The sequence below is a fragment of the Cynara cardunculus genome, assembly GCF_001531365.2.
Source record: "Cynara cardunculus var. scolymus isolate 2C chromosome LG 17, CcrdV1, whole genome shotgun sequence".
NCBI lineage: Eukaryota > Viridiplantae > Streptophyta > Magnoliopsida > Asterales > Asteraceae > Cynara > Cynara cardunculus.
The window spans coordinates 27,761,747-27,772,244 of NC_037544.1; the positions used below are offsets into that span (position 1 = coordinate 27,761,747).

At 34.5% G+C, this 10,498-nt stretch overlaps 2 protein-coding genes across 2 annotated transcripts; one reads left to right on the plus strand and one right to left on the minus strand.

The window, feature by feature from the left end:
* The first annotated feature begins 1,005 nt into the window (after positions 1–1,005).
* Positions 1,006–4,320, plus strand: LOC112500304 (meiotic recombination protein DMC1 homolog). The gene is made up of 15 exons (XM_025103754.1): positions 1,006–1,125; positions 1,236–1,318; positions 1,762–1,853; positions 1,933–2,004; positions 2,095–2,133; positions 2,254–2,311; positions 2,420–2,465; positions 2,550–2,595; positions 2,933–2,994; positions 3,134–3,200; positions 3,277–3,369; positions 3,460–3,528; positions 3,642–3,720; positions 3,832–3,998; positions 4,082–4,320. Exons 1-15 carry the CDS (start codon positions 1,112–1,114, stop codon positions 4,124–4,126), a joined length of 1,032 nt encoding a protein of 343 aa, XP_024959522.1. The 5' UTR covers positions 1,006–1,111; the 3' UTR covers positions 4,127–4,320.
* A 79-nt stretch (positions 4,321–4,399) lies between these two features.
* Positions 4,400–6,560, minus strand: LOC112500305 (stem-specific protein TSJT1). Its single transcript, XM_025103755.1, has 4 exons — positions 6,252–6,560; positions 5,258–5,498; positions 5,061–5,181; positions 4,400–4,816 (listed from the first exon to the last, which is right to left on the minus strand). The coding sequence occupies exons 1-4, from the start codon at positions 6,452–6,454 to the stop codon at positions 4,629–4,631; spliced, it is 753 nt and encodes a 250-aa protein (XP_024959523.1). The 5' UTR covers positions 6,455–6,560; the 3' UTR covers positions 4,400–4,628.
* Between the last annotated feature and the right edge of the window lie 3,938 nt (positions 6,561–10,498).

Below are 10,498 nucleotides of genomic sequence, written 5' to 3' on the forward strand. Positions count from 1 at the left end.
TTGGGATATAGTAACGCCCGACCTTAACTTAGTCCTTATGTAATGCTTTGTCTATCTTATGTTGATGATGATTTTAGACTTGATAATTCGAGGCAATTCAAGTATTGATTAATAGAAAAGGAATTTACCTCTTTTATTTGTTGTATTAGTGAAATTTTAAATTAGTTGCTCTTTCCAAATTTGAGGGTGTTACAGTTAGAATACTGCATCAAACTATTAACGAGCTGAAGACTCTCTTGTTCTTTCAAAACCACACAGAACCATAAAATAAATTTGAGGAGTACAAAGAATAATACGAAACATGAATTAAGATTAGAGATTTAAGAACATCTTCAATGGATTCTCTAAAATTTCTTTAAAATGAAGAATTAAAATTCAAAATTTATATTAAAAATAATTACATTCAACTCCAGTAAATTATTTATTTTGGAGATTACAACATTGATTATATTATTAAAATATTCTATATGTTTAATAAAATATTAATTTTCTATTCCAAACGTTTAATTTCAAAATTTCTTACTGATTGAAATATAATAAAATATTATCTCTCTTTCATAGTAACCGTTTTTTAAAGTTCTTCAAATCTGAAGAATTTAAGAAAATCTCCAACAGATATAAAATCAATTTTGGCAAATTTTTTTGGATAATCTATTAGAGCAGAAACTTTGTCCAAAATACTCAAATATCTTATATTCTTCATTTTAGAAAATCCGTTAAAGATGCTATATGTTATTAGTTTCAAAATCAAGATGTATCACATTGAATTTCACAGGTACATTTCCGATCTTAATGATATAAATTTATTTATTTATTACACATAATATTTATTTATAAAAAAAGTATTTAGAAACAAGTTCGTAGGTCATCTAACCTGGCCCCGGCCCAAGCCCAAGCCCAAGCCCCAGCCATATTAGATTACATGTTTTCAAATGAAATGATTTTCACCATCCGTTTTCCACCAGATACTTGTTCTCTAAAATTTTGAAAAATAGAAAAGAAAAAGAGAAAGTACCACTTCTATAAGAACGATCAATTCCAAAATTTCCAAGGCAAAAACGGAGTTTCCCTCTTCATCTCTCTCAGTTTGCAGTTCGCATTCAATTCCAAAATGCTAGCATTCAAGTGAATCTCTAGTCCTCTTTGTTGATATGAGCTACTGAATCTGGAAGTACGTTTCCGTTGTCGTATTGTAAGTGATTAGCTGACGTTTTTGCTTACGTTATGTGCCCCAGATCCGAAGAACAAAGCCAATTGCAGCTCGTGGAACGTGAAGAGATTGACGACGATGAAGATCTATTTGAAGCCATTGATAAGCGTAATTACGTACTTATAAAATTTCTATTTCAGTTTTCTGGAATTCTCTTTGTTTTCTAGAGTTCCACTATAATTCTGGCTATTATTCATTATGTTGTTGTTTGTTACCCGAACAAGGACTTCCTCTGTATAGAATTTATTTCTCTATCAAATATCACAATCGTTTCAAATTTGATCAAATTTACTGAACCGAACTCGTACTAATTCGATTTGATTGTCTCAAGTGAATCAAAATCGGTGTGTCTGTGAGTGTGTGTAAATGATGCATGGTCAGAGCATCGTTTCAAATGTTTAAATGTCGATCCAGTTTTAACTTTGCATGATTGATTCTTAGTGAAGTCTGCACACTTACTTTCCTTTCCATTGCTTCATGGATAGAGAGCTAGAATTAGGCTGAAAATTTGGTTTGAAGTGTGAAATGATATGGTATATATGTCTATTCAGTGACTTCTCATGGAATAAATGCCGGAGATGTCAAGAAGCTCCAAGACGCAGGAATATATACATGCAATGGTTTGATGATGCACACGAAGAAGGTGACTAAATCTGCACTCGCTTGGATTATCATTGACCAGTAATAGGTAATTTTTGGCTCTAAGTCATTTTATATTACAGAGCTTGACTGGTATAAAAGGTCTATCTGAGGCTAAAGTTGATAAAATATGTGAAGCTGCCGAGAAGATAGTGGTGAGTGATTTGTTTATATATTATAAGTTTCAATTTATTAGATCTTATTCTTATACCGTGCAAGTGTTTTCGGCACCTTTTCTTATTCAGAATTTTGGCTATATTACTGGAAGTGATGCTCTGCTTAGGGTAAGATACTCGTTTGTTTAATTTCTATCTGCAAATGCTCATAATGTTTTGTGTTGACTTTCTAAATACCTGAGTTTATCTTATAAATTGCATAATATCCCGTCATCCTTTGTTAAACAGAGGAAGGCTGTTGTCCGGATCACTACTGGAAGTCAAGCTCTTGATGAACTGTTAGGAGGTGGAGACTTGAGTTCTGATGTCTTCTATATTAACTAACTCGATTTTGTTTTGTTCATGGAAATATAGATGTAATGACATTAACTATTTTTTATAAACTTGGGAAAAGGTGGTATTGAAACTCTACAAATTACAGAAGCTTTTGGGGAGTTCAGGTGAGATCGAACATATTCTAATATGGAATTTGTATGAATATTCATGATCTGTCCTTAAATGCCCTCATCAATGCTATGATCCAGGTCTGGAAAGACACAGCTGGCACATACTCTCTGCGTTTCTACACAGGTTCTCCTTTGTAATGGAAACTTAAATTGTGATCATGAGGTTACTTAAGTTGTAATAATATGGGTTTGTTAGACTTCAACGTCACAAATGATGGAATAGGCATGTTACTGCTTGTGGCTTTCTCCTTTGCAATGGAAACTGTTCGACTCATAAGTTCACTTAAAAACCTTTATTACATTTATACCTTCACGTTAGTTCAAGGGCCATCATTGACAATAGAATGCTGTTGAACCATTATCTCTTAATTCTTTTATCATTTAGAACCTTTTGTGGCTAGTACTTAATGAATTCTCTCTACTTGTTTGGTGCTTGACTAATCCTGGCCTTATCCGTGCAGCTTCCTACTAACATGAAAGGGGGAAATGGAAAGGTTGCTTATATAGATACAGAGGGAACTTTGTATCCTTGTTGGTCCTTGGTTCCTCCTATTTCAATCCAGTTGTTTTTTTTTTACCTTTGTTACTTTTACTTCATGAAGGGCCCCTGAGAGAAATACTATCCCCACTGCTTGTCATTTCTTAATAAAATGCCCTTGCAGCCGACCTGATCGTATTGTACCCATTGCTGAAAGGTTTGGAATGGATGCTGGAGCTGTACTCGATAATGTAATGATGTTTCTTCCTCAATTTATATTGCTATTTTGCATGCTAACTGGTTGCTTCTCTCCCACATAAATTGAAGATAATATATGCACGTGCATACACATACGAGCATCAATATAACCTGCTCCTTGGGTTAGCAGCAAAGATGTCCGAAGAACCTTTCAGACTTCTGGTGGGTCTTTCTTGAGCTTGATATTCCTAACAAATCAAATATGTACCTTTTTCTGAATAATTGACTAATCTGAAATTAATTATTTCCCAGATTGTTGATTCGGTCATTGCTCTATTCCGAGTAGACTTCACAGGAAGAGGAGAACTTGCAGAACGCCAGGTTCAACTTCCCATCTCATTTTCGAAAAGTTTTCACAAACTTGATCCTTATGCTGTTATGCCTATATCTATGTTCAAAACTAACATCATTCATGCATATGCCCTCTTTTACAGCAAAAGCTGGCTCAGATGCTCTCGCGATTAACAAAGATTGCAGAGGAATTCAACGTAGCAGTGTACATGACAAACCAAGGTTCTACCCCACTAATAAATTTGGAAACGATCTGGCCTTACACTAAACATTATATTTTATTCCATTAATGGCAAAAATCTTAGATGGTCAATTTGCATATGTACGTTGCAGTGATAGCTGATCCAGGTGGAGGGGTATTCATATCAGATCCAAAGAAACCAGCAGGGGGGCATGTTCTTGCTCATGCAGCCACAGTGAGATTGATGTTTAGAAAGGGCAAGGGCGAACAGCGTGTCTGCAAAGTGTTTGACGCACCAAATCTCCCAGAGTCTGAAGCAATATCCTTACACACCATTTTATGTGCACATATTACTAACCCGTTTATGATCACATCCGTATGTTCTCCTTGACAAAAAATCACATATTTCAGATAACACCAGGAGGAATTGCAGATGCAAAAGACTGAATTCTCTGCAATAATACGGACATATGGTACATGCCTTGGCATGAAACATGTTTATATTTTTCCTTTCAGCTGTCTACTATATACATATTATAGTTTGAATATTCAGCTTTGCTAGAACAAGCAGTAGGTGTAGGTTGTAAAACCATAAAATTGCTAAGGCAATTTCAAGAAAACCCAACCTTTTATCCTGCAAATTAGTAAAGTGTTCTCATTTCAATCTGAAAGTCGTGTTATTACCCTACCTTTCTGCCAGTTTTATTCTTTCTTCTCACAAGAACATACAATTATTTGAACTGATGAAATATAAGTCACTAACAGCAGAAGCTAGTGTCATACTCCATTCCATCTTAAACAAAATAGATGTTGCATACATATGGTTATTTCATGTATATTCTCTCAGTGCCCTAGAGAATGGGTCTCACGGTAGGGAAGAAGCCAACAGAACATGATTGTGCTTATGGGTACGTACAAGACATAAGATGGCAATAAGGTGAGTTTGACTTCAGTAGTGTTGGGACCAGTTAGCAGCACTCCCAACTCTGGGCATTCCAGATTCTTTCTTGGAATCAGAGTCAACCTTGAAATTTGCACCACACACCTCTCCTGAACTGTCTACTCTAGGCACCGGCTTCAGTTCATTGAAAGGATGCTCAAAGCTTCTTAATCCTCCAGATGATGTGAAGAAACACCCTGCATGATAAGACACAATGACATAATATTAACCAGATTATAGATATAGAACATCATGTAACTACTATTTGTGGTCAAATCCAAATTCAGGAGTCACAAATATAGAAAATCCTGTAAACGGAATGCCCCTTTTGGTACACAGACAATGTACAGTTTATGCATCTAAAAGTGCAAGGAAGTGAAATTTGAAGCACCAAGAAGACCACTCAGACCAAATGAAATGATAGAATCACAAAATATGTACCTTTGGGGAATGGAGCAAAGGATTTCCCACAGCCTTTCTTTACGGTATCAACATCATCAGAGAGCACCAGATGTCCTTCTGAATCAGTTCCCCAAAAAAACGGCACGCTGCCATCAGCATCCTGTATTGCAAAGATGGCAATTGTAAGATGCTGGTGAATATAACAAGTTGTTCCGTCAAGTTAGTTAGCTACTCACAGCAGCTATGAAAGTGGACTTTGAAGTGCTGTCATAGAGAATGAAAGCGAATTTTCCTTGAAGATCTCTCACAACTTGATCTGCAGGGTATGGACCTCTATCCCTCAGTGTTCTATATGCCTCAATTACAATTATCACTTCATTTGCAGTCTTGTTCAATCCGTACTGTTGCTTCAGGGGAGCAACGTTCTCTACGTGACCTTGGAACAAGCAGAATATGTCGTCCACAACAGCAAACAATCTACCACCACAAGAGAAACATTCATAAATACTACTTACATGAGAGATTCTTCAACCAATCATCGCTCATTACCGTTACTTATATATATATATATATATATATATATATATATATATTACAAAACATTTCTTAAAAACTATTAAAATCCAAGTTTACAACTTATTGCTGACATACATACAACTTAAAGCTGCAAGATTGAACTCTAAAACTAATCGGCATACCTGAAACACAAAACTCCATGTTTGATATTCTATAAACTAAGGGTCATTTATCAAAAGCAGATCGGTGTAAGCTCTTACAGAGTGATCATGACAAGAACTGATGATCTTACTGAGTTGGTGATTCTTACCGACATTACTATGCCATTTTCGTCATACCTGGTAACGTGAGCGAGGGTTGGTGACTTTGACCCTCAAAATAAGCATCAAGCACTGCTAAATACCTAATAAAACCCTCTTTCGCCAATCAACCAATACATATCTCATACAAAACCATCGAAATAAAAACTAGAGATATTGAGGTTCAGGACCGAGATGTATAGTGATGGTGGGTACACAAGTAGTGAGTTAATAGATAGATTAGATAATAAGAGACCAATAAACTAAAAAAAGGAAGGAATTTGTTATTCAGGTTGAAGCTTTATAGAGAGAGGAGATCCAGAAATTCTCAAAATGCATAGATGTATGGTACATGACTTATTTTGACTTAGATAATAAATAGGGTTTATAGCTAAAATAAATGAGATCCAGATACCTTGGGAGCAGAGGGTTTTGTTTGTCGATGGAGTAAGAGATGAGGCCAGAATCAGCGAGATTGATGGCGACAGCGGAAGGATGCAGGGAGGCAAAGTGGTGCGATAGAAGGCCATCTTTGAGTGCATTCACCGACGGATCTTGCTGTGGGGTTTGTAGACCCTCTGGGCTCTTGGCTACTGTTTTCTTGAACACTGCCAACATCTTCGATCAATCCAAAATCACAACTGAAGCAACTCGTGTGATCTGATTCTCTTATGTATATGATATGATGAAATGAGAGAGGTAATAAAGATATTGGATTGGATGATGGATGTATACACGTCTTTCTGACAAGCTATCAATTTAATATTAAAATACGTATATTAAACTGCAAACTTGCATTCACCAACGGAGTTGATGCAGGTGTCCAGGTTCGTTGTATTTATACTTATATTTTATTTTTATTTTTTAATTTTGTAAAATTTATATTCACAGCAAACATTTTAAAAAAGATTCTTCCAAATGATACCAAGTCGCGACTCAACATATTCTCGAAAATAAAAAGAGAATACAAATCTTGAAATTTAATAGCTTTTTATAACTATAGTTTAAAAGAGTTTTTTTTAAACTACCAATTAAATGCTGAAATTTTGTTCCCTACAGAATTTTTTTGTTAAATACTTAATAATGCAAACTATTTACATTTCTAGCTTTTAATTGAAAGTCGAAGTTTGAATTTTCCAAAATAAAGAAACTTTTGAAGTAACAAGTAATTTCATTTGAAGGAAATATTGTTAAAAATGTTGTAATAATAAGTTGATACCGGAATTATATTGAAAAGCTTCGTTCATTCATTTTAAACTAATTTTTTTCGACAACTTTGTTTTTTTTTTTTGTTTATTTAAATAAAAAAGACAAGAGAAGACATTAATTTTCTTCCATGTGCATACATCCCGGAAGAAACAAAACAAAGTAGCAAACTCCATGGTCTAAGGGGAATTGGGTTTTTTCGCATACATTGTTCTATCTAGGTGATTTTTGGAAGATATATGGTTTTAGGATGATTGTTGATATGTATATCGTTGGATGCACATTCGGATGAGATGTATTGAGATACAACGAATCAATTTCTGTATTAAACCCGATTCATGGGTGAGTTTGAGATTAAAGGGGATCATGGGTACATGTCTCTTATTACGTCTCATTTAAACTCTCTTTATCACACGATATCTATACTACCTTATAAACTAGATTTAAGAAAAGTCTTAAAACGATCTTAAATGCATAAGGCACTACCTTTTAATGCACAAAGTCTTAAAGTCTTAAAAACAACTTCTGATGCATTATGTATCGTTGATCTATGCATAAAATCTTAGAATCTCTTAAGTACAACCTTATAAACATGATGTATAATTGATAAATGCTAAACTTAGTTTGTCTTCCCAAGATCGACTCCTCGTGTAAAGCGACCCCAGGGACGATTCATCAGAATCCAACATCCCCATACGACGATTCAGTCTGATCATTCTCCAATGTATCATACAATTAGGGTCCTCTACAATATTCAATTTTGCTTTATCTTCATCTCTGATCATCTATTGTTTTATCCGAGGTAAAGGGTTAATCGATTTCAAACAATCAATTTTGATGTTCTTCTTTATTCTGATCATCTCTCCAGGTTTGATTACTTCATCGCTTTTCAGGTTTGATTTCCTTCATCTCTGCTTGGGTTTCGATGATTATTCTCTTCTCGATCTTTCTCTTTCTCTGCTCTAAGTTTTTTTTTTTATAATCGATTGTTTGTATAATGCTTAATGTACCTATTCACCCCATTTTTTAAGTCATTAAACCTAAAGAATATTCAGAAGCTTTACAAGACAGGTTTAGTTATGCCAAGCATCGTTTCAACACAACAACATAGATAGAGAACCGATTAGATTATTGTTCTTGATTTTTTCCATCGTAAGATCTCCATCTTTCCCAATGATTTTACTGTTTTCAGTTCTCACTCTCCTTCTCAATTGTTTCCCTCAGCCCGTTGTTTGTGTCACGGTTCCATTCGAATCTCTTTTAACCAAAGATTGTTTTGTTTGTGCATAAGAGGATCTGGAGTATGTGGAAAGTTGAATTTGTGGTTGAACCATACGGGGTTTGCCCGGAATGGTGCATCAAGGTGTGTACATTCACTTTGGGAAACTTTGATCCAAAAAGTATCATATCACATTTTAGAACATCCAGAATTTTGTATTGTGCTTCCTTAGAAACACCTTCTAATTATAACTGGATATTGGGATTCTTATTAGGTAATAAGCTAGGTTAACTCGTAGTTCTTACTCTTACGTTTGCTAATACTATGTGTTTACTTGTTTTGAAGTTTCAATACAAGTGATCGAATATTGATGCCACTAGATAACCTAGAAGATCTTTTGAAATCCTTAATAGATGTGAGAAAATATACATTTTGAATGTAAATGATAGTTTAATGATCTACAACCTATTTTATTAATTGATTGAGCTTTATTTTGTTAGTAGCCACTCAAGTACCAGTTATCTCCCACAACTATCACTATATGATGAAACCCCCTTGGGATCTATTGAAGGAAAATCCAAATGTGAATCGCCAAATCCTACATTCTACCGACAATTTCAACTGACAATGGACAAATGAAGAAGGTGGGTTAAATTTTAATGGTTATTTGAATGATTTTTGCTCCTTTTTCGATGTACTGCGTTCATGAGTTCAATTTGTTCTTCAAGTTCATGCATAAGCACATTGCCAACAATTAATTTTCTTCCTTGCTTTTAATGTTAAAAGGATGCTAATCTGACTGTTGAACCAATATGGAGTCACGAAATAGGCTGTGATGTCGGGGAAAAGGACTAAAAGAGCCAGGGTGTCATGAGCGATGGTGTTAACCATTTGTGGCCCGACATCAAGGTTTTGTTTATGTCATTCATTCCAATTATTTATTCTTCTATAATTTGCTCTGATTTAGTGAATTAGAAAGAGAGATTTTGATATTTAGATTTGACGCTGAAATTTGCTTCTTCGTGACGTAAACCATTAATTTGACTTAGCTTGTTGGTTTTTGTTTGTGTAATTCGGGGTTTATTTGGCAATTACTACCTCCGTCCCCGATCGTATGAGGTTTTCCTTGCATAGTTGTTATTATTTGGGACTGAATTAGGAGCTTATGAATTGGTTGTTGTAGCTAATTATGCTTAGATCTCATGAATCTAAGTTTGGATTTGGTTGTGATGAATTTCAAATGCTTTTTGTTTTAATGATAGAATTGACCAAATTCAGTGCTAGAAAATGATGGGATTTTATAGGAACTTTGTTTTTAGTCTTGATGTTCATATGTTATTGCTTATAATATTTGTATGTGATTGTATTCGACCTTTTAAGTCAAATTTCAGCTCTCAAAATAACGATTTACTTGTAAAAGTCCCAAAAGAAAATGTTGGAAAAATTGTACATTTTTGCCCTAAATTTTACAAGATTGCTTATTTTAGAGCAGCTCTAAAAAAGATTTGGTCTTTTTTATATAGGTGAAACCCTTTTATTCTTTACATCTTTTAAATAACTGGTCTTTGGGTTAATCTCTATGTGCTCACTGCTTTGTTTTAGAAAATATGAAGCTAAATTACCATTTCCCCTTGATCATTGTTACAAATGGCTTATTCTATTTTTGAGTTTTGCCTTGACGGTATAGAAAGGTATTTTAGACATTTGAAAAATACACAAACACACCAAGTCAAATGTTGCAAGTTCCTTGTAATATTGTGCTTAATCATAGATTTCTTGTATACGATTTTTCTTTGTTGTAGCCAATACTGGATCTTGCCATACTTGTATGGTACATTTACATGGACTAACATATATAGATGCAGCTTGATAATATCATTTCCTCTGTCATGGTGCAATATTTGAGCAAAGTAGACCGGATCCATTTATATAACAACTAAATTCAGGAGTTATAGATGTCACAGATGGTCATGATTTACCAGTAATCAAGGTGTGTATCAAGAGTTTGCATACCATCGAAATATTGAGGTTAATCTTTATATATGCTCCATTATAAAGTATAGGTGTCATTTTTCTCAATTTTAAGAGGTACAACTTGATTATCTTGATTCACATGCTTCATTATTTGTAGTTGCATTCCACTTCCCCTCCATCCACCATCCTTCAAAATTGCCTACAACCCACAAAATGCGTGTCTATCTGCCATTTAAAATGTCATGCCACCAACTATTGTTATC

Excerpts from the sequence above, each read along its gene's own strand:
- LOC112500305 (XM_025103755.1), bottom strand. The coding sequence starts at position 6,454 with ATGTTGGCAGTGTTCAAGAAAACAGTAGCCAAGAGCCCAGAGGGTCTA. Across the intron at positions 5,182-5,257 it reads AGTCCACTTTCATAGCTGCT|GATGCTGATGGCAGCGTGCC; the intron begins GTGAGTAGCTAA and ends TTTGCAATACAG. Across the intron at positions 4,817-5,060 it reads CTTTGCTCCATTCCCCAAAG|GGTGTTTCTTCACATCATCT; the intron begins GTACATATTTTG and ends CTTATCATGCAG.
- LOC112500304 (XM_025103754.1), top strand. Across the intron at positions 3,201-3,276 it reads CTGGAGCTGTACTCGATAAT|ATAATATATGCACGTGCATA; the intron begins GTAATGATGTTT and ends CATAAATTGAAG. Across the intron at positions 3,529-3,641 it reads GAGAACTTGCAGAACGCCAG|CAAAAGCTGGCTCAGATGCT; the intron begins GTTCAACTTCCC and ends CCTCTTTTACAG.